The 24,682-nt window shown below is 44.1% G+C and overlaps 1 protein-coding gene across 16 annotated transcripts in view; it reads right to left on the bottom strand.

The window, feature by feature from the left end:
• Nucleotides 1–23,352, bottom strand: part of Sp100 (SP100 nuclear antigen) — a 91,150-nt gene extending 67,798 nt beyond the window's left edge. For 14 of the 16 annotated variants that reach the window (XR_007107749.1, XM_047545398.1, XM_047545399.1 and 11 more), the window contains exon 1: nucleotides 23,211–23,352. Coding sequence is in view for 14 of the 16 variants with exons in the window: in XM_047545398.1 (XP_047401354.1) it covers nucleotides 23,211–23,242 (32 nt within the window). In the remaining 2 variants the exon portion in view is untranslated. Of the gene's footprint in view, nucleotides 1–4,125; nucleotides 4,289–22,628; nucleotides 22,737–23,210 lie in introns of those variants that run through there. The other 2 variants (XM_047545400.1, XM_047545402.1) reach the window with 2 other exon arrangements.
• Nucleotides 23,353–24,682: the final 1,330 nt, after the last annotated feature.

The raw sequence follows: 24,682 nt of genomic DNA, 5'->3' as shown, positions 1-24,682 counted from the left end.
AAAGTATATTACTGGTTGCCTAGGATCAGGGGAAAGGAATAAGAACTGACTGCAAATAACCGTGAGCGAATTTGGGGGGTGGGTGGTAATGAAATTGTTCTAAACTTGGGCTGTGCAGACGGTTGCACGTTTATCTGTACGTTTACAAAAAACAATGGATCGTACACTTAAAACAGGTGAATTTTACAGCATGTAAACCAGACCTCAGGAAAGCTGCTAAAAAACAAAAGTGGATGTGCTAATAGCCAAATAGACTCAGCAGATGAACAGTTCAGTGAGCCACAGTTTTCTTTCTGGAATGCAGGGGGAAATAGGGAAAACATGAAGGACAAAGATATACTGCCGAAGACGTTCCAACGTTCTACAAACAGGAATCTCAGGAGCGCATAGAAAGTACAAGAATAAAGAAATCAGATAAAACAAAGAAAAATTTTCCCAGAATGAAAAGCTAGACCCAAGACCAATGGAGAGCTTGACACCAGCCAGGTGGTGGAACAGGAAGTCTCTGGCTGCAGTTACCCTCAAGGAAAATCACTAGCAGCTGTCCACGGGAAAGAACTGGGGTATGAGGCCGAACCGACTCCCTCAGGCCACAGGAAGAAAAGAAGAGTCACGCCAGAGGGTTGAGAGAAGCGGTTTCACGTGGACCACGTGCCCCTTCCCCAGGCTGCCTTGGTCCCGTCCAACAAGGGACTCCTGGGGCTAAGAGTTCTTCAGTGGGGGAACAAAACGGAGCCCGAGGGGGACATCTAGCTCCCCAGAAGGCTGAGGCACTTTCTGGGAGGTCCCCTCCTTTCTTGCCCATTGGGGATTCTGGGGGAATCGGCAGGCTAGACCACGGGGTCCTCCAGAAACAGAGGGTCAGGCATCACATTTTGGCGACGGCACTGTGTCCCTGCCATCAGAGGCACTCTGCCAGGAAACCCGGGCAGGGCTCTGCCCACCTGTAAAGCCACACTGTGACTGTCTGTCCGGGGAGCATGCTCAGCAGTTCTCCCAGATCAGTTCCTAGCCAGCCAGAGCCCAGCAGGCCAGTGACAGCCCCCTCCAGCCCCGGGGCACAGCCCATGGCATCCCTGGGCAGGGAGCCACGCTGGCAACCCGCCTACCTATGAAGTAGACCAGAGAACCCAACCAGTGACCATGCCTGGTCCCGTGACCCAGCCTGCGACCCTGCCTGGACAAGTAAACAAACCAACGATTGTGCCCAGGAGCCTCTCGTCCCCTCGGCCAGAGAGAACCAACGGTGAACTTGCCCATCCTCAGAGGCCAGCCTACGAACTATGCGGACAAGAAACCAACCCAGCAACTCCTTCCAGCCCTGCCTGAAGGCCAAGCCCAGCCCGCAGCCACGCCTAGGCAGGGAGCCTCGCCCGTCATCCTGTCCACAGTCCCGCTCGATGACATGGCCCAGCACTGACCCCAAACAAATGCTGGGCAAAGCTTTCAGCACCATCTGACAGGAAGCCAGGAGAGTGACGCCATCTGACTAAGGAGCCCAGCCCGTAGCAAGCCAAGTGGTAGGTGCCCCCAGCTGGGGCCTGAGCAACCCAGCTGACCCTGGAGCACAGCCAGCCACCCCACTGCAGAGGGGAGCCCATCAGTGACTCCACCCACGTGTGGAGCTCCGACCGCAAATGTGCCTGACCACAGGGCCCAGCCTGGGGCCCTTCCCACACCAGAGCAGGTCCAGAGGCCTTGCACCATCACAGGGCCCCAGGATCCCTGCCCACCTGCAGAGGTCAGTCAATTGCCCACCCGAGCTCAGAGCACAGGCCACGACTCTACCAAACTAAAGAGCCTAACAGCAAGCCAGGTGAAGAAGGTCCCTGCCAGAGCAAACCTGTAAAGACGAAGAGGCTCCCACTTCCTTAAATGACAGACACATACGTAAGGACCTGAGGACAGAAGACTCGTGAATAATCAGAGGAAATGACAGCACCTAAGGAAACCAATAATTGCCAATAACTGACTTAAGAGTGATAGACACCTGTGAACCGACTGACCAAGAATTCCAAATAATCTTCAGGGACCTAAAAGAAAGCACAGAAAGAAAACCATATATGAACAAGATGAGAACTTCAACAAAGAACTAGAAGTCATTTTTAAAAAAATCCTAGAGCTAAAGAATGCAGTGACTGAAATTAAAAACAAAATGTCTGAAGAACTTCAACAGCAGACTCAATTGAACAAATGAAAGAATCAGTGCATTTCAAGACAGGTCACTTAAAGTTGTACAGTGAGAGGAACATAAAGAAAAAATAATAAAAATAAAGTTATTTTATATTAGGTAGAGGGGAGTGAAGGGAGGGGAAGGGGTATGGGGGAAGGAATGATAGTAGAGTAAAGCAGACATTATTACCTCATGTACCTGTATGACTGCGTGACCCATGTGATCCTGCAATATGCATAATCAGAAAAATGAGAGCTCACACTCTGTTTATGTATGACCTATCAAAATGTATAAATGCATTCTACTGTCATGTACAACTAATTAGAACAAATAAAATTTTTAAAAAAATTTTTAAAATGAGTGAATGAATCTTATTGGACTTATGAGACACCATCAGGTGAACCAATATACACATAATGGGAAGTTCAGAAGGAGGAGAGAGAAAGAAGAGCACAGAAATCTATTTTAAAAAATAATCATTTCACAATGTATACAAATATCATAGCATCACATGGTACCCCATAAATACATACAATGATTTGTCAACTTAAAATAAACAGTAAATAATGACTTGAAATTTCCTAAATTTGGGGAGAGAAATGCACATCCAGACTCAAGAGGTCCAAAGGTCCCAAAATAGGTAGAACCCAAACTGTCTACACCAAAGAACACTACCATAAAACTGTCAAAATCCATAGAATCGTGACCGCAGCAAGGCCAAAGAAACCAAAAGGAAAACCAAAACTTTGGGCTGGTGGGGGGATGGGGTCTCGCTATGTTGCCCAGGCTGGTCTCCAACTCAGAGGCTCCAGTGGTCGATCCTCCCCCCTCAGACTCCCTCGTGGCTCGCTGGAGCTGTGCCACCACACCTGGCTCAAAATACCTTGAGACAAGCGAAAATGGAAACACAACAGACTGAAGCTTATGCGACACAGTAAAAGTGGTCCTGAGAGAAGCATTTATAGCTAGAAAGACTTTCAGTAGGACAAAAAAAGAAAAGAAAAAAAAAAAACTCAAATGAGCAAATGACTTTAAACTGCAAGGAAGTAAAACAACGTTCAAAGTTACCAGAAGAAAGAAAAAAAAAAAAAAAGAGATTAGACCAGAAAAAATTTAAAAAACAAGCCAACCTGAGTTGGTTCTTTGAGAAGATACACACAATTGACATTTAGCTAAAGTAACACAAAAGAGAGATGATTGAAATAATGTATAAATAATAGAAGCAACATTAGAGCTGATAGCACAGGTACACAGAGGATCAGGAGCCTATCGGGGCTGGGGCTGTAGTTCAGTGGTAGAAGGTTTGCCTACCATGTGGTGGGCCCTGAGTGATCTCCGGCACCACCACCATCAAAAACAACAGCAGCAACAAAACTAGGATGAACAATAATTACATACCAACAAATTAGCTTATTAGAAGAAAAAAGATAAATTCCTAGAAATAAATAACCTATAGTACATGAATCATGAGGAAATGGAAAATCTGAGTGGACCCACAAAGGTAAGGACATTGAATCTGTAACCAAAACTCTCCCATCAAAACAAAACAAAAAAGCCAAAATAATAATAACACCACCACCCAAGGTCCAGATAACTTTACTGGAGAATCCTACCAACCTTTTAAACGAGAACATAATACCAATTCTTCTAAAATGCTGGAAAAAAAAAAAATGAAGTGGGAGACAACACTTCCTACAAAGATGAGCATTGCCCTGATACCAAACCCAGATAAATACTTCAAGAAAAGAAAACCACAGGCTAATTCTCTGATGAAAACTGGTTAAAAAATCTCAACAAAACACTAGCGAATCAAATTCAAAAGCGCACGGAGAGGACCAGTCACCACCAAGTGGCATTTATTCCAGGGAGGCAGGAAACACAAGAAAGGTTGCGTACAAACAAATCTATAAATGGGATGCCCCGGCTCACGGACGGCAGGGCAGAACTCATACCCTCTCGGCAGGTGCAGAAGCAGCATCCCACGAAATTCAATAGCCTTTCATGATAGAAATTCTCAAACGCTGAGGATAGGAGGACGCATCTCAATACAAGAAAGACCATGTACGGCAAGTCCACACGAGCATCCCCAGGAGCAGAGGGCCAAAGTCTTCTTCCCTAAGGTCAGGAACAAGAGAAGGTGTTCACTCTCACCTCGCCTCCTCAAACAGAGGGATCAGGGCACCAAAAGAAAGCAAAGCATGCAAACGAGAAAGGAAGAAGTGAAACTGTCTATTTGCAGATATTGTGACTGTATATGTAGAAAATCCTGATGATTCCAGAAAAAAATGAATTCAGTAAATTTACAGGATACAAAATCAGTATATGAAAATCAGTTGTGTTTCTATACACCAGCAATGAACTATCTGGAAAGGAAATTAAGAAGGTAATCTCTTTTACAATAGCAAAAAATTTTTAAAAATAAAACTCTTAAGAATAAATTAAACCAAAAAAATGAAAGATCTGTACTGAAATCTATGATCTATAAAATAAGCTGAAGAAGATACAAATTTTTTTTAAAAATCCTGGGTTCATGGTTGGAAGAATAAATATCGGTAAAATGTTCATACTACCCAAAGTGATCTATGGATTCAAAGCAATCCTGATCAAAATTCCAATGGCATTTTGTGGAAATGGGAAAACAATTCTAAGATTTGTATGGAACCACAGAAGTCAGCACAAAACCAAAGCAATCTTGAGAAAGAGCAAGCCAGAGGCATCTCATCCCCTGATCTCAAACTGTGTCACAAACGCATGGCGGGCAAAAAGCATGTTACTAGTATAACGCCAGGGACACAGACCAGAGGATGAGAGCCCAGAGGTGGTGCCAGAAACGTCCAGACCACTGACGCTAGACAGCATTTCCACCAACACACTTCAGGGAAAGATAGTCTCCTCCACAGAGGCGCTGGGAACGCTGGAGAGCCACGTGCAAAGAAAAGAAAGAAAAAGAAAATGAAGTAGGACCTTTATCTTATGCCACTCACAAAAATCAACCTAAAATGGATTAAAATCTGAAGGTAAGACTGAAGGCATAAGAATCCTAGAAGAAAATACAGAAAAGTGACTCCTTGGCACTGTTCTTAGCAATGAGAGTTTTGTGTATGATACCAAAAGCATAAGCAAAGAAAAAAAAAAGAAAGAAAGAAAAAGAAAAAAAAAGTGGGATTGCACCAAACTGGAAACTTCTATAAAGCAAAGGAAACAATAAAGATGAAAAGGCAACCTACAGAATGGGAGAAAATATTGCAAACCCTGTGTTCTGATAAAGGGTTCATATCCAAAGTCAATGAGGACCTCATACAATGTGATAGCAATAAAACAAATGATCACACTTTAAGATATGCAAAGAACCCCAAGAGGCATTTTCCCAAAGAAGACATACAAATGGTCAACAGCTATATGAAAAATGCTCCCCATAAGTAAGCATCGAATCAAACCACAGTGCAGTACCACTGATGGCTAGTGTCAAAAAATGTGATGTACTTACACATATACAGATATATAACGGAATATTACTCAGCCTTAAAGAAGAAATTATGGCATTTGCCAGTAAATGGATGGGACTAGAGAATATCATCCTAAGTGAAATAAGTCAGTCCCAAAATAACAAAGGCCAAATGTTTTCTCTGACACGCGGATGCTAATTCACAATAAGTGGGGTGGGTGGCTAGGGAAGAATAGAGTTACTTTAAATTAGGTAGAGGAGAGTGAAGGGAGGGAGGGGGTATGGCGGTAGGAAAAATAGAATGAATCAAACATAATTACCCTGTGTTCATATATGATTATATGACTAGTGGGGTTCTACATCTTGTACAACCAAAAGAATGAGAAAGTATACGCCATTTATATATGATGTGTTGCAGTGCATTCTACTGTCATGCATAACTAATTAGAACAAATAAAAAATTTAAAAAATCGTGAGACATGCTCTATGAAATAAAAGAAAGGATTGGGATGATTAAATGGCTCCCCAAAAAAATTCACCCAAATATGTACTCCCCATTTGCTGTCATACAAAAAACATACAAAAAGTTGCTGTATCATTTCAAAAACTGAGTCAAAATGCTAGAAAAAAATTTTAAAAATTTTAAATTTAATTTAAATTCTAAAATTTTAAAATTAATTCAAATCTATCACAGAAGATTTAACACATACCTTTGATGTCATAAGATGTTATTAAATAAATGCAAATAGCAAGTTTGACAGGAGATAAGCCATCAATTTAGTGACTCCATTGCAGGATATGCAAAAGATACAGCATTATAATAGAATGTGAACCTAGCACTAAAATGAGTTTAGGTCATTTCTTCTCAGTAGACATTTATTGGAAAATAAATGAAAATTCTGACTCATGACCATTAAAATGTACATCTTGAGGGTAAGAAATAACTATGATAAAGAAAATACATTCTTGTCAAGTTCTCATGGAATATGTAAAACTTTTCTACTTATAGGGAAAAAATTTTAATAAATTACACACACACACACACACACACACACACACACACACAAAGATAAGAGATACTGGACACAGTGGCACACACCTGTAACTCCAGTGGCTCCGGAGGCTGAGGCAGGAGGATCACAAGGTCAAAGCCAGCCTCAGCAACGATGAGATGCTAAGCAACTCAGTGAGACCCTGTCTCTAAATAAAATACAAAATAGGCTGGGAATGTGGCTTAGTGGTTGAGTGCCCCTGAATTCAATCCCCAGTATCCCCACCCTACCCCTGGCAAAAAAAAAGACAAGAGATAAGTAGTGTTGGCAGGATTTGGAGAAGAGGGGGCCCTTGTTCACTGCTGGTGGGAATGTAAATTCATGCAGCCATCATGGAAAGCATGAGTGGAGTTTCCCGCAAAAGTTTAAAATATAACTATCATAGGATCCAGCAACCAACCCATATCTGGATATACACGCGAAGGAAATTAAAGTTGTATGTTAGAGAGGTTCCGGACTCCATGCTCATTACAATATTACTCACAATAGTGACAACATAGAAAGGAAACACCTTTGTCCATCAACAAAGGGATTTAAAAAAAAAAAAAGATATACTGGGGGAAAAATGTAGATCACAGGAAATGCAACCAATCCAAAGACAGGCAAGAAATAGTATGAGAGAGAACAGAAATTCTTGTAAAAATCAAAGGAAAGATGAGAGCAAGGATAAACGCAGAGACTACAGTGATCAAAATAAATGTTGGTGGAACAAATTGATTTATAAAATGTAGAGCTACTTGAGTTGGCTAGGATACACAATTCAGCTCTTCTCTATTTATAAAAGGCACGTAAAAATAAAACAACTCAAGATTAAAAATAAAGGGATTAGAAAAGACAGGCAAATGCGAAGAGAAAGGGGTTCCGTAGCAAAGCTCACCCAGGAACAGGTGGGATTTAGACTGAAATAGCGCGGAGCCCACTCAGGGCTGCGGTAAGGTGCCCTCTTCCAGATTAGGCAGCAGGAATCATGAGCTGTAAGAAACTGCTTTAAAGTATTGAGAGGAAAGTCTAACAGGTGCAGGAAAAGTTAGAACTCACAATTGTAGTGTAAGATGGTAACACAGTGCCGTTAGAAATTGACAAACCTAGTGAGCGAAAATCAAATCGAATGGAAGATTTGAAAAAAATTGTGAGCATTCTGGATGAAGCAGATGTGTGTGCAGAGGTTACGATTTGTCGCAGCACATTTTAAAATATCTGACATTTTTCAGTTGTAGGGGCAAAAGGAACTTCCCCTACTTCCTCCGAAAGTTCAATAATTAAGCCTTTGAATCAACTGACAAGAGACAGACTAATAGGATTTAACAATAGCAAATTTATTGCATATTAAACACAGAGCCACATGCATTTGGAATGAGAGTCAAAGAAGGTCAAGACGGTTGACCTTACAAAATGCTGCTCAGAGGGACAGGTGCTCAGGTCTCTGGGAAGGGGGGATAATCTATGGAGGGTTGGGGGTGGGGAAGTTTCACAGGGTCTTGTTTTGCAAACGAATTTTTCCAGGTCATAGCCACCTGCACTCATCTCTGCTGGGCCAGGTGTCGGATCCCTGATCTCTCCTTCCTGGGAAAAGGTCTTTTTGGTAGAAAGGGCATCAGATGGACAGGCCTAGAACTGCATCTGCTGTATATTGGGGCAGACGGGTCCCAATTTCATTATGTAAAAGAACAGAGTTTGGGAGGAGCGCCTGTGTCTGCAGAGCTCTGCAGTCTCTCCGAATAACTAACTTGAAATATGACAAAACAATGTATTTCAGGGTGGCATACCCTGGGGTTCCACAGACAGCTCACTCTGCGTCGCTCGCTCTTCTCAGTCTTGATACCTGGTTTAACTCATGCCTTCCCCCTATTCCCTTAATGACATGGGTCCCACTCTTTTTTATTGCTGGGAACTGACCCCAGGGCCTTGCACATGCTAACCATGTGCTCTGCCACTGAGCTACACCCCTAGGGGCAATGGATACAAATGCTGTCACTTTACAGGTACCACACAAGGCTGGCCCAGTGTCACCTCTGTGTGGTGGCAGAACTGGAATTCAGATGCCCTCTTCCCAATCCTCCTACCTGGCCTCCCCACACCTCCTCTGCCTCCTCACTGGCATTCGCTGCCACACTGTCAATCATTACACTACTGCCTTCCAGACACGGCGGAGCCTCAACAATGGCCATGCGCCCGCCACCAGAGAAACAGGAGGAGACCTTCAAAAGTGGGAAGCCTAAGGAACACATCTTCTACCCAAGTGTGAAGAATGATGAAAGTCAAAAGAAGGCCTCCGGGAGACAGTGAAGGTTTCTTAGGCTAGAGAGCAAATCAAATTAGAAATAGCAAATGGTCCAGAAACCAATGAAGACACCACATATAAAAACCCAGACATTTCCAAAGTGGCACAGAGAGATGAACATTCACAGCCTAAAAGGTGTACATTGGTGTATCAGTCAGCCTTCTCTAGAGGAACAGAATCAACAGGAAGTATGATTATAAAAGGGGATTTATTAGATTGGCTTCCATGACCAGAAGCTAGATAGTCCACAATGGCCGTCTGCCGGCTGGAGAGCTGGAAGAACCAGCAGCTGCACAATCCAAGGATGAGAGACCAAGAACAAGAAGGGTCAAAAGTGCTACCCTAGTCCAAGACCAAGGTGGAGAGTGAAGAAGCAAGAGTCTGATATCCTCAGACAATGGAAGCAGCCATCAAGAACCCGGTCAAGAAGAGTTGAGCTTGCATCTGCATCTGCTTCCTTGTTCTTCCAACTTTTATTCCATCCAAGCCACCTGTTGGGCGGTGCTGCCCATGTTTAGAGAGGGTGTCCACTTCAGTTCACTATCCCACATTCCAATCATTCCTGGACATGTCCTTATAGACACACCCAGAAGCCTCTTCCTCATCAGCATTTCTTAATCCAATCAAGTCGACAATTCAAATTAACCATTACAATTGGAAAACAAGGAACACAGACAAGAAAATTAAGTTTTCAACAAGGTATCAGGAGACAAAAACAAAGTCATCCCCCAACAAGTTTGAAGTAAGGAATTAGGAAAAAAAAATAAGTAGAGAAATATAATAAAGAAAAGCAGAATTTAATTAAATCTCGAACAAAAAAAAGAGTAGTAGAACTATAAAACCAAAATGTGGTTCACTGAAAAGACCAACCAAATGGAAAGACTGGTCAAGAGAACAAAAGAAAAGGTAAACCAGGGCAGGAACAAGGAAGAGGGTATGTCTCCAGAGAAGCACAAGATTACAACTTTATGAAAGAAATTCTTGCACAACTTTCTACCAAGAAGTGTGACCATCCAGGAAAAATGTTACCTTTGAGGAAAATGTAAACCAACAGAACTGTCTCAAAAGTCAACACGGGGGGCTGGGGTTGTGGCTCAGTGGTGGAGCGCTTGCCTAGCACCCCTGAGGCACTGGATTCCATCCTCAGCACCACATGGAAATAAATGAATAAAATAAATGCATTGTGTTCATCTACAACTAAAAAATATTTTTTTAAAAAAGAATCAACATAGGAAGTAAATATAATTAAACATAATAGAGAAAATGTGTAAAATACTTCCAGACCTACCTGACCCTGACCTCTCCGCACATCACACAGTTTCCCACAGTTTTAGGGACAATCGCCAGAACCCCAGCAAAGAGCATGTCTGGATTGAATAAATCATTCTAGGACTTTTTAGAATTTTTCAGATGGTCCCAAATCATTTCATGAGGTGACTTTTGTTCTGCTATCAAAACCAGACAAATACAACATTTGAAGTAAAAAATTTAAGTCCAAGCTCCTAATAAATATGTCGGTTAAATCCCATAAAAAAGTAACCGTAAATCCAACCCAGGAATGGATATAGAAGTAGTGGTCATGACCAAGTAGGTATTAGCTCAGGAATTCTGAGAAAGGTCACATCTGAAAACCTATGCATGCTTTTGGACAAGTCTGGCAGATTAAACACAACTGCCTTTACTGTTGTTCCCTGTGAATGACCACAAAGATGAATGATAACAAGTGTCGTTAAGCAAGTGGGGAAAAGGGCGTGGTGGCACACACCTGTGATCCCAGTGACTTGGGAGGCTGAGACAAGAGGTTTGCAAGTTCAAAGCCAGCCTCAGCAATTTAGAGAGGCCCTAAGCAACTTAGTGACACCCTGTATCAAAATAAAATGAAAATTAGCATAAGAATTATGGAAAATAGTGGCAGGGACCTCAATAAATTAAAAATAGAACTACCCCATGATCCATCCAGCCTGCTACTGGATATATGTGTATATATTTATATGTGTGTGTGTGTGTGTGTATACTCAAAGAAATTGAGATCATTGTAAAGAGATACCTATATTTCCATGTAGACTGCAGCATTATTCACAATAGTTAAGATATGAAAACAACGCTAAGTATCCACAACGAATGAATAGATAAAGAAAATGCAGCAAACCCTGGGCATGGTGGCACACTCCTATAATCCCAGTGACTCAGGAAGCTGAGGCAGGAGGATCGCGAGTTTGAGGACAGCCTGGGCAACTTAAAGAGATCCGTCTCAAAAAAAAAGGGGAATAAAAATGGCTGAAGATGTTGTCTCAATGTTAGAGCACCCCTGGGTTCAATTCCAATTATCCCCACTCTACACAAATAGAAAGAAAATGTAGTGGATATACACACAATGGTATGCTACTTAGCTTTTTTAAAGAAAGAAATCGTGTTATTTGCAACAGCATAGATGAATCAAGAGGACATTATTTTAAGTGAAACAAGCCAGGTACAGAAAGACAAATACTGTGTGATCTCACTCATACCTATGTGGAAACTAAAGAAGGGAGACTCGGAGAAGCAAAGCAGGATGACTTTCCATCTCCTGCACACAGGTGCTGAGGGTTGGCAGGTGGGTGGGGAAGGGGGACGTGCTGGTCAAAAGGTACTAGGTTTGAGTCGAGAGAAGTAAGTTCTGGTGAGCTTTTGCACAGTATGGGAATTACGGTGAATAATAATGTACTGTGTGTTTCAAATTTACAAATTTAATGCCCCACAGGAACTCAAGGGTTGAAAGTGTGGTCCCCAGTGGAGCAAGGTTCAGTGGCTTTAGGCAATGATCGGGTCACAAGGGCCCTGAGCTCATCAGCGGATTAGTCCATAGCTGGATGCACCACCAGAGACAAGACCTCCTTGGAGGAGGAGGGTCACTGGGGGACGTGCTCTTGGGGCGGGGGTTTCTTGTATTCCTTGCTGTGGTTGGTGGTGGTAGTAGTGCTTTTGGCACTCTGGGGCTTGAAGCCAGGGCTTCGCGCATGCTAGGCAAGTGCCGTACCGTGAGCTACACCAGCAGTTCTTGGAAGGCATTCTTAAACAAGGCACAAGGGGGGAAGTACTGACAAACTTGAGTTTGTAACACAGATATTTTGCATGTAATTTGGGGTAAAGATGGGAGAGCAAAAGCAGAATGTAGAATCATCCTTTCTTACCACCCGTTCAAGATAATCTTGGTGGAAATTCATCAGGGGTTTGAATGATCTGAGGCAGGTCAAAAGCACAATCTAGAACAACTAGAAAACTAAATTTAAAAGTATTTTATTCCCACTGGTTTTTAAAGTCGTTAGAGAGCTAGAGAAGCAACCCAGACTAGAGAGACTGAGATTCCAGAGGCAGAACTTCTCAGAGGCAGCTGAGGAGCAGCTGTTCTCTGCCTGGGACATCTGTTCATTGTGGGAAGAGAGCTGAGTACCCACCTGGGCGAGGCAAGACTGAGGAGTGCACCCAGGCAGGGAAAGCAGAGCCTGGCGATCATGCAGCAGGGGAGACCGGAGAAGCGCTACACACACGACTAGGTGCCCCTCCAGGTATGCGGAGAAGTTAACCAAGGAAAGAGGCTAGACAACTGTATCAAATGTCCCTAAAAAGCGAAGCAGAATTACCTGCCGGCCCACCATGCTAAAAAGGCAAGACCATGATGGTGAGGGACAGAGGACATGGAGAGGGCATCCAGAGCCCTGGAGGGACCTGGATCTAACCGTGAACTCTGCAGGTCCTTTGTCCTCTGCGGGTACTTGTTGATTCCAGACACAGCTGGAGGCTAGAGTCTGGGCTTGTCACAGCCAGGGGGCTGCAGCCAAAAGTAGAAACTAACACTATGTTTGAGAGTCTTATGGGGCTGGAGGGCACAGTCATAGAGTCTTCAAGAAACCTAACAACTTGGTTTCCTGTGGAGAACTTTTCTCAGTTCTAAAGCTGCTTGAAGCAAGAGACTAAAGAGCAGAGAAGACCTCACTGCTCAGTCTCCACTGAAATTCCTGAAGATTCTTACCTAGGAGCAGAGAAAACTAAAGATATGCTAAATTTTATTTTAAAAATGCAAACCAATCTTGACTCATTTCATGCCCTGATTTGCTTAAAGTAATCAGACCATTACTTTATCTGCCTAGCATAGAAAAGGAGGAATCATTCTTACGTGGAGGATAATATCTAGAGACTTCATGTCTTTTATACATAATGTCTTCTGACATTCAATAAAAAATTAATAGGAATGTCAAAACATAAGTCTATAAGATCAAAGAGAAAATTAATAGAATCATAGACACAGATGATCTGGAGATGGGAGTTTTCACACACAGTGATAAAAGTGCTTAAGAAAATGGATGAAAAGATGGAGAAAATATATGGTTAGAAAATTCCAACAGAAAGTTGAACTCTACAGAAATAAAATCAAATGGACATTGCAGACCAGAAAAGCACAATTTCTTAAACTAAACTTAATAGAAGGCTTTAACAGAAGATTCAACAGAATAAAACCAACATTAGTGAAGTAGCAATTGCAAGATAGATCAATAGAAAATACCCAACTAAAGTATGGAAAGTTTAAGAATGGAAAAGAAATTAGAAAGGAGTATAAAAGACATGTGAGACACAGTGTAAATGTCTAACATAGCTTGCACTTCCAGGTCTAGAAAAAGAAAGGAGGAAATAGAGAGAAGGGAAGAAGAAACATTTAAAGAGATGACAGTACTTTTCAGAACAGAAGAAAGAAATCAATTTATGAACTTAAACTGAAAACTCCAACTGGAAAAAATAAGAAAAAAAAATTGGACACATCACAATAAATCTGAAAGAGAAAAATCTTAGAAGCAGTCAGAGAAAACCTTCTTAAGCTGCCACCAAACCTTAAACCATAAACTTTGAAAAATAAGTCAATCAATCCGTGACCCTGAATCTGTTGAGGGACAGAACTAACCCAACCCAAGCCCCCCACCCATGCTGAAAAAAACTTTAAAAAGCATTACAAATGTAAATGTTATTAAATCCCTGAAGAAACGAAGATACAGCAAGGATTTACCAGGCAAAATTATAAGAACTGAAGAAACCCAGGAGATGCCCAAGTGCAGAAGCCACTTTTGAAGGGAGGGTGTTGGTGGCTTCCAGAGAATCAGATCTTAGGTTTGATAGCCTGAAGGCGAGGGGTCAGAAATGAAGTCCAGTCATTATTATGCTATGTGCATGTATTACTCAGGGTTCTCTAGAAGAATCAACAGGAAGTATGACTATAAAAAGGGGAATTATTAGATTGGCTTACATGACCAGAAGCTGGATAGTCTACAATGGCCGTCTGCCTGCTAGAAAGCTGGAAGAATCAGTAGCTGTGCAGTCCAAGAGGTGGAAGCTCCAGAACAAGAGGGATCAACAGTGCTACCCTAGTCCAAGAACAAGGCTTCTGGAAACTCCCTGGAGAATCACTGGCAGAGTGAAGAAGCGAGAGTCCAATATCCTCAGACCATCAAAGCAGCAATCAAGAACCCATTCAAGAAGAGGAGCTTGCATCTGTATCTGCTTCCTTGTTCTTCCAACTTTTATTCCATCCAAGCACCAGCATATAGGACAGTGCTGCCCACGCTTAGGGAGGGGCTCCACCTCAGTTCCCTATCCCACATGCCAATCATTCCTAGACATGCCCTCATAGACACACCCAGAGGCCTCTTAATCATTGGCATCTCTTAATCCAATCAAGTTGACAATTCAAAGTGACCATTACAGTGTATATATGATTACACGACCTGTGTAACTCTACATCATGTATATTCAGAGGAATGAAAGTTATATTCCACTTATGTATGATGTGTCAAAATGCATTCTACTGTCTTCATAACTAATTAGAATATATATACATACATACATATATATACATGAAATGAAGTCCCAAGGCCACACAGGGAAGAGAGTCTAATGTAGTCTAGCCCCATTACAGTCAGGGGTGACACACATTCCATCTCACAGTAAAAATAAAGAGGGCTGGAGAGATAGCTCAGCTGGTAGAGTGCTTGCCTTGCAAGCACAAGGCCCTGAGTTTGATCCCCAGTACTACAAAAAAAAAAAAAAAAAAAAGAGAGAGAGGGACAGGCCTGGCCTGGAATTGCTTCTCAGTAAATCACAGTGAACTTGATTTTAATAGTTTCATGCTGGTGTGCCCAGCCACCTGGATGTAGCAAACACAAATTCTTTACAAATATTGTACCTTAACTCTAGGCCTAAATTTTATCTATAAATGATTTTTCCAAAGAAATGCTAGAACACAGTCAAAGATAACTAGCAACACCAGTAAAGCAATCCATGAGTAGAGTACAGATAAGAGGGTATTTTATTCAGCTTTTTTGCTGCTATGACTAAAAGACCCAACCAGAAAAATTGTAGGGGAGGAGAAGTTTACTGAGGGGTTCACAGTTTCAGGCCTCAGCTCATAGAAGGCCAGCTCCATTTCTCAGGGCTCAAGGTGAGGCAGAACCTCACAGCAGAAGAGTGTGGCAGAGAGAGGTGACTCACTTGATGATCAGGAAGCAGAGTCTGCTTGCCAGATACAAATTTATATCCCAAGGCACATCCCTGATGCCCACCTCCTCCAGCCACAACCTACCTGCCCTCAGTTACTACTCAGTTAATCCCACCAGGGGGTTAATTCACTGTTGGGGTAAGACTCTCATAACCCAATCATTTCTTCTCTAAACCTTCTTGCATTGTCTCACACATGAACTTTTGGGGGACACCGCACATCCAAACCATAACAGGGGGAAATACTAACTGTATGGCAGAGATGCCTGGGAAACACCACCTCAAGGTTAAGGTTAACAGCACTGGTGAGGGGCCCCTCCTTCCCCCACTGTCTTTCCTTGTCCTGACCAAGAGCTCAGAGTACCTTCACTGCTCCGTGGCCAGGACAGTTGCAAAGTTTTCTAAGTTTGAACCCAACCTGGGGCATTGAACATTCCCAGGCTCTGATGGACTTGTTTACCTCTTTGCTAGAGACTGTGAACAAGTCCCAGCCTGAAACAAATTCCTAAACCTTCATGTAAACTCCATACCCAACCCAACCTCCTCCTCTTGGGCAAACCTGAGTTGAACACCTCTTACTGCCCGTACGGGGACCACACAGCTCCATGTCTGCAGGCTCCCCTACCTGTGGTGTTGAGGGCTTCTTCGATTGGATTCCCAGCTGGCCCCCACCTCAGGACAACTTGGGGCAGTCCTTTGTGGCAACTCCCTTGCCTCTGGTTTTGGGATGACTCTACTGGCAAGTTCAGGTGGATAGTACAACCCATGACAAGTCACACTGATATCCCCCCGACAGAGCCAAAGAGAAGGGCACTTCACCTTCAGGGTATTCTTTCATAAAACCCCAAACCCCAGGGTGACTGGGAGAAAAACATACAGTCAAACCCAAAATGAAAGACATCCTACAAAAGGCCTGATCAGTACCCTTCAAATGTCAAAGTCATAGAAGGCAAGGAAAGACTTAGGGACACACCCAGAAGAGAACAAGGCAACCTTGTTTCACCTGTGTTTCAACAAGGTGAAACACAGTGTGGAATCCTGGACTGAGGAAGAGGATATTAGTGGGAAGACTGGTGGAGCTGAGAAAGCCAGGGTCCAGTCAGCAGCCATGTACTAGCGTCGGCTGCTTCATTTTGCCAAAAGCACCACAAAAATGCAAGAAGGTGAAATTTCAGGCAATTGAAACTGGTGCAGACACATAGCAGTGCTCTATGTTGCCTGGGTACTTTTCCTGTGAATATAAAATTATTCCAAAATTAAAAAAAAGTTATTTAAAAAAGTTATTTAAAAAAGTTCCAGGGCTGGATGTAACTCGGTGGCAGAGCATTTGCCTTGCATGCCCAAGGCCCTGGGTTTGACCCCGAGTGCCATGTTAAAAAAAAAAAAAAAAAGAGAAGAAAATCTGTGAGAACAAGGATAAACTGCAGAAAACAAGGCCACCAATACTTCCTACTGAAAAATATCAGATGCCAACTATATAATTTCTTTCATTTGAACGATGCTTTTTATTTAAAAAGAAGCCAACAGTGGGCGTCATCCACAATAACACAGTGATGAAAGCTCTCCCTCAGTGGTGGGATGGAGCTGCTATTATGACTTCTACTTCACATGACACCGGAAGTCCTAGCCAATGCGACAAGATCAGAAAAAGAAATAATAAGTGTAAGGACTACACTCATCATTACAGACTATGTAAGTTCATAAACGTGCTATAAATCTGTATGTCAATCATTAGGACAGCATAAGTTCAATGTATTTTTAAATCTTAGTGAAAAACAAGTTAATTTAAAATCTGTAGTTAACAATAGCACACATATATCAAATATTTATGAAGAAATCTAGAAGAAGCACAAACCCCCAAAGAGAAAAATATACATCTTATTAGAAAATAATTTGGGAAGTTGGAGGTGTAGCCTGGTGGTTCAATATTCACCTAACACATATGGAGTCCTGGGTTTGATCCCCCACACTGGGTAAAAACAGATATTTTGTATTTTTGTTTTTACCCAGTGTGGGGGATCAAACCCAGGCCCTTGCGTGTGTGTGTGTGTGTGTGTGTGTGTGTGTGTGTGTGTATGCATGCATGTGTATTTGTTATGGTTTGGATCTGGAATATCCCTCAAAGTCTCAGGTAGAAAGCATGGTCCCCAGTGCAGCAAGGTTCAGAGGTCAGGCTTTTAGGCAATAATTTGATCATGAGGACTCTGACCTCATCAGTGGATTCATCCATTTGACTGACAACTGAATGGACTACTAGGAGGTGGGTCTTAGTTGGAGGAAGTAGATCACTAGGGATGTGCCTTCCAGGGCACCTTCCAACCCCTTCACACCTCTCTCTCTCTCTCTATCTATCTATCTATCTATCTATCTATCTATCTCTATCTCTTTCTCTCTCTCTCCCTGGCTGCAATGAGCTTAGCAGTTTTCCTTAACCACACCCTTCTGCCATGATGTTCTACCTCATCTCAGGCTCAAAGGAATGGAACTGGTTGACCATGGACTTAATCCTCTGAAACCATGAGTCAAATAAATCTTTTTCCCTCTAAGTTGTTCTTGTTAAGTTCTTAGGTCACAGTGACAAAAAGCTGACTAATACGATCTTTAAAGAATAATACACATACACCGTATTCATGAGATTGAGGACACAATATTGTAAAAATATCAATTCTTTTCAAATAAACCCATAGATCAATGCAATCCCCACAAGATTTTGGCAAGTTAATCAGAAATGCAAAGACCTGACACACTTTGAAAGAAGAGAAGATTCATTCTACCAAGCATTAAAAGTCACGGGGCAGCTGGCATCGCTGTGACAGGAGGTGCTGGCACAGGAGAGGCCACACAGGACAAAGCAGGGAAGCGAGGACACCCAAACACACCTGTTTTAGTCAGTTTTGGCATCACTGTGACCAAAATACCTGACAATAGCAACGTAGAGGAGGAAGAGTTTGTTGGGGGTTCACAGTTTCAGAGGTCTCCGTCTACAGATTGAGACTCCGTTGCTCTGGGCTCTAGGGGAGGCAGTATCTCATGGCAGAAGAGCCCAGCAGAGGAAAGCTTCTCAGCTCATAGTGGCAACAGGAAGCAGGGGAGAGAGGAGGGAGGGACCACAGGAGAAACTACCCTCCCAGAACATGCCCCCAGGGACCCACCTCCTTCAGCTCTGTTCCACCTGCCCACAGTTGCCACCCAGTCATCAACACTAGGACAGATGAATTAGGTTAAAGGTCTCGCAATCTAATTATTTAGCTTTTGGGGGACACTTCATATCCAAACCATAACATTCCACTCCTTACCCCCCAAAGCTCACGTTCATATCATAATGCAAAATGCATGTAATCAATCTCTAAGAGTACCAGGTCTTCCCGGAAGTCCATGTCCAAAGTCTCATCTAAGACTCAAGGCAAATTCTTGGTTGTGAACCCCTGTAAAAGTCAAAAGCAACTTGCATATATCCAATACACAGTGGCACAGAGTAAACATCACGCTTCTAAAAGCGAGGAACAGAGGCATAGGAAGAAGAGATGTGGCCAAAGCAAGACCAAAACCCAGATGGACAAACAGGTCCTCTAACTCCACCTGTAATTCCTCATACGGCATCTAGGACACTTGGCTCTGAGGTGCTATTTCCAAAAGACTTGGGCAAGCTGGGCACAGGGGTGCATGCCTGCAATCCCAGTGGATCTGGAGGCTAAAACTGGAGGATTGCAAGTTCAAAGCCAGTCTCAGAAACTTATTGAGGCCCTAAGCGACTCTGCAAGACACTGTCTCTAAATAAAATATAAAAAAGGGCTGGGAATGTGTCTCAGTGGTTAAGTGCCCCTGGGTTCAATTCCTAGTAAAAAAAAAAAACGTCTTAGGCAGCCCTGCCCCTTTGGCCTTGCCAGTGGCAGCCCACGTGGCCTCTCTTTTAGCCTGGCTCTCGGCAGCCGGGCTTTTCTTGTCAGATAGTACACGTTATTGGCATCTCTTAATTCCTGGGGTCTCCATTCCAGCTTCAGCTTCACCTTCACAGCTTCATGAGTCGCCCCCAGCAGCACTCCACAGAGACTGACCCCCAAGACCTTCCTCTGAAATCTCAGCAGAAGACTCCATGACCCCTTAACTGTAGCATTCTGCATTCCTGCGGAACCAGCACCACGGGGATGACACCAAGATCTGCTGCCAGCTCACATGATACCTGGACCTCCAGAGTCATGGCTGCAGTGACCTCTGAGTGTCTGTACAGTTCAACAGTGTGAAACAACTTCCCAGGGCCCCCTGCATGAGTAGGATGCCCCCATGATCTTGAAGGAACTTCCCCTTCCAGACCCTTGATCCTGAAATTGGGGTGGTCTAAAATTCCTGAGATACCTCCAAGGTATGTTTCCCTTTGTCTCTGCAAAGTACTTAGAATTTCTTTAGGGGTTATCATCTCTTTAACAAGCACCACTTCCTTGACCCAGCTTCACTTTTCTCATCAAAATGCAAGTTTTTCATATCCTTTCGCTCTGCTTTCTGCCTCCCATTCTCACAGTAAACCTGACCCCAAACTGCCAGCAATATTCATACTACTGACTGTGTTGCCTTGAAATTTCCTCTGCCAGATTAATTAGTCCATTACCTTTAAATGTGGCTTTCCCAAAGTTTCAGGACATGAGCAAAATGTAGGAAGGTTCCTTGCCAGAATACATCATGAGTGGCTTCTAGTCAATCCCCAGCAGAGTTTCCACCTTCCTCTGAAACTTCCGAGCATAGTCTACATTCCTCTGGGCATTCTGGCCATTTGAGCTCCCCCCAGAGTTGACCATCAAGTTCCACCTATAACATTCTGAAGTTTTTCCAGTCTATAAACTTATGAAATTACTCCCACAAACTAGCAGCAAATGTCTCTGAATCACATGGTCAGGTTACTCACAACAACGACCCTACTTCTCAGTACCAGCTTCTGCTTTAGTTAGCTTTTGCATCACTGTGACCAAAATACTTGACAAGAACAACTTAGTGGAGGAAAAGTTTATTGGGGCACATGGTTTTAGACATCTTAGTCCATAGACAGCCAACTTCATTGCTCTGGGTCCCAGGAAAGGCAGCACACCCTAAGGAAGGGCCTAGTGGAGGAAAGCTGCTCAGCTCCTGGTGGGGTCAGGAAGTGGGGGGCGGGCACAGGAAGACCAGCCCACCTAGGACACGCCCCAGTGACCCACCTCCTTCAGCCACACTCCACCTGCCTACAGTTATCACACAGTCAGTCCATTTGATCCAGGATGGATTAGGTTAAGGGTCTCACAGTCTAATCATTTCATCTCTGAATATTCCTGCATTAACAGGAGCTGTGAGGGGACACCTCATATCCAAACCCTAACAACCTCCTGCCTATGTGGCCACTCAGTGATCAGTCAATGGTGTCCTCAGAAAAACAGGTGAGAATCAAAACAGAAACTTCAAGTAACTTAGGTGGGAAATGATTCAGTCTCACATAAGACAGGTAATGTGAAAAAAAAAACAATTCACTCAGGTTATATCCGAGCAAGCAGGAAGTTTGGGTGACTTGGGACAAACATCAGTGAGACGTCCTACAAAGCCACAGCCAGCACGTGAAAAATGAAGGAGCACAGAATGCAAAATTCAGGCAGAATCAACCTGGAAGAATGACTCACAGAAGACCAGGAGAACATCCCCCAACTGCTTGACACCACAGGAAAACCCAAATAAAATCGACATCGGGATGAGGCGTGATGGATTTACAGACCCAGCTTCAAGCACACACACACCCAGTTACACACACAGAATATTTTTTTAAATTAGAAATTACAAGAAATAAACCTACTAAAAACCAAGTCATTGTCATGGAGGAAAAGTTGAAGGCAACCACTAGACACAGAAAGTATAAACATCAGAGAGAGGAAAGTGTACGGCCAATAAAGGATGCGAAGGCTGAAGTTACTCCAGTGTAAGTATCATTTTGCTGAAAAGGAAAAAGTTGTCAGAAATATTCAAAAAGGAACTCCCCCCACTTTTTATTTTTTTATTTTTTTGCCTATAAAGGTAGACTTGAATCTGCAGCCCAAAAGGAACCTAAGAACCATCATTAAACACTGAGTGCTCATGGCATTCATCAGTAACTGTCCACACCACTTAATTTATATTTTATAAAATCAATGCCATCATAGGTTTATACCTTAAAATTTAAGTTTTTTTTTTTAATTTAAGTTTTCATAAGACAAAAGTCACCACACAGAGTTAGGACAAGGAAACTGTATTTATACTTTTCCAGAATATCCAGCTAAGTCTCCCATATCATGAAAGAAAGGACAGACACCCAAATAATATTGGCAAAAAAGTAAACCTGCAAGAGGAGAGGGAATTTAACAGTCAACAAACAAGAAAAACTGATCGATCTCCTGTTTAATCAGGAAAACACAAGTGAAACAACCTTCACTCTTTATCTATCACTTTTACAAAGTTTGGCTGGGCGTAGGGAGATGGCCCTTCTAATTTGCTATTGGTAGGAGAAAACATTCATATTCAGTCCCTTACAAAGGCATTTGGCAAAGCTTATGAACAAGTACATATCAATTCCCTTTGCCTCAATGATTCTACTTTTTGGGGTTGTGATACAATCGTGTAGAATTCCAACATGAAGTATATAATCGTTATGACAGTTTCCTGAGAAAAGTAAACAATTGAAATAACCTAAATGTTCATCAAAAGGGGACTGGTTTAAAAATTATGGTACATATATCAACCTCATGGAGTAGCATGAAACTGCTTCAAAAAACAAAGTTTAGGTACATATATTAAGGTGAAAAGATCTCTAAGGTTTCCGCTCTTAAAATAAGTGGCAAGGTGGAATGCAGAACAATGTACAGTATCATCTCATTTATTACAAAATGAAAACACAAGTCATGTTTTATGATAACAAGTTGTATAGATAAATGCACAGAAAAAGAGAAGACTGAGACCAGACTTCTAGACCTGGAACTGGAAGCTGAGGGTGAGTGAGTAGTGGAGGGAATTTATTCCCATTATATACTTCTGTGTTGTCTGAAATTTTATGAACAAGATTGTATAATGCATTCCTTTTGTATAAAAAAATAATTAAGCCATGTTATTTGTGAGCCCACTACAGGGGAAAAGACCCTTTCTGTAGTTTCTCTTGTCAGAGGTATGACCTACCCTGGAACAAACTGAAGCGAAAATAGCACTCAGCCTGCGCGAGCCTTTTCCCGCCACTGGCCTTTCTCTTTTTTCTTTCTTTGATCAGAATCAGCAGAGAAGGAGCCCAGACCCGGCCAGTCCTGGGAGAGCCCGGAGCTGACAGCTGACACTTGTCCCATGCAGGTGCCTGACCACAGCACCTCATGCTCAAAAAGAGGCCAGATGTTTACCCTGGAGCTTCTGTGGCCCAAACTCCCCGCTTCGAGGTGACCTGTGAACGGTGCAGGAAGGCGGGGGAGGCCTGGGAGCATCCAGAGGTCACAGGGAAATAGCCAATCCCTGCCTCGAGGACGGCTGCCACCAGAGGCCCTGCCCTGAGAAGTCACTGCAGAACAAGAAACTCATGTCCTGCGGGGTGAGCCGGACTCCCACCAAGAGCCGCCCTGCTTGATTTTAAAGCCCCACTTCCTCTTCCCAGACTCTCACTTTATCACAGTGCAGCCCTGAGCCACCGCGACACATCAGAGGCCAGCTGGACTCTGGACACTGAAGCAGCAATACTGCCAGAGACAGAAGCTAGAGGAGGAGAGGGAGACTCACCTGGTGCTCGGGTCTCCAGCCGTCTCTGCCATCCTCCCACCCTGGACCTGCCTGGGCCTGGGAGGGTGGCCGCTTGTCCCTCAGTGTCCCCTGCCTGTGTCCAGGGTGGCTGCCGACCCTGAGCAGGAAGTCGGCCCTTGGATCAACTCACCAAACAGAGCTCCGCCCAGATGGGGAAAAGAGAAGTGAAAGTATTTATTCGGTCTCCGATGTGCCCCTGCCAAGATAATTCTCCCTCCTCCCTCAGCCCAGGGGTCCCAGCTTTCCTGAAATGTGGCAGTAGGAATGGAGAGGCCCAGGGGGCAGGGCAGAGGGGCCCCACGGACACGCAGGGCCAGCCCCCAGGTGTCCTCTTGTTTATGCAAAGACTGCAAAAAACCCACTCAGAGCAAAATTGCTCTCAGCTCCTGCAGCTTTCCAAGAGGGTGGCATAATGCACGTGGGGTGGGGACCTCCGTGTTCGCCCACTCCCCTAAATGGGATGGGGGCCGGAATAGGGAATTGGAGGGGAAGCTGGAAACTTCTAGTCTTCTCTCAGGCCAGTGGGAGAGACTGATCTAAACTCAGGTCCACATTCAGACCAGGGCTGGAGAGAGGTAAGGGAGGACTCTCCAAGCCCCTGGACCAGAGGCTGAGCCAGGTTAAGGACAAGGCTGACATTTTAGGTGCCAGGGTTTAAGGGCTGAGGAAGAGACACCTGAGTACCAAAGAAGCCCTGGTCTCCTCAGTGGAGGAAGAAGGAGCCCAGGGGGTCTAGACGTGAAAGGGCCGCTGGCTCCAGTCACCCCTTTGCCACAGCCGGGGTGCAGCTGGGAGCCAGGCTCTGCAGACTCCAGGGCCAGCAAGGGATGAGCAAAGGGCGGAAGCAGGTGAGGGTTCAGGTGCTGGAAGTGGCCAGAGCTCTGAAGTGACCGCTTCACCTCACGGTCCACAGGCCTGACGTCTGGCGGAGAGCAAGGGTGCTCGCCCGTTAGGCCAAACCTGCCGGGCGGGGCTTTCCACCCCTGCTCCACGAATCTGTCCTTCCCCAGAGGGTGAGCACCAAACTGGTGGGCAGATGCCAGGCACTGGTGAGGAATCTTCTCAGTGGGCAGGGGCACTGTGCCACAGGTACTACATACGAGAGGGGCACTCGCCCTCCCTCTCTCCCTCTCTCTCCCTCTCTCTCGGGGGTAGAGGGGCTGGTGAGCCTCGCCTCGCTGGGCACCGCTGTCCTCTGTCCAGCCTTTGTGGGGAGTGGAGGCCACACAGACCCCCGCACAGACTTCCCCAGCACCTTCTGGCGGTTCCCCTCTCTGTCCCTGTGTAGTAGGCTGACCGGGGCCAGTGCGGAGCTGGGCACTGACGTCAGCATGCCCGGCTTCCTGTGGGTCTACACGAGCCCCAGGAGCCTGGAAACTGGGGGGCAGGGGGCAGCTGTCGAGGAGGATCTTCGGAACCTCACAAGAGCAGCTGGGGTTCAGAGCGCAGGA

This window comes from Sciurus carolinensis, chromosome 3, assembly GCF_902686445.1.
Source record: "Sciurus carolinensis chromosome 3, mSciCar1.2, whole genome shotgun sequence".
NCBI classification, from domain to species: Eukaryota; Metazoa; Chordata; class Mammalia; order Rodentia; family Sciuridae; genus Sciurus; species Sciurus carolinensis.
This window is presented reverse-complemented; position numbering and strand designations above follow the sequence as displayed.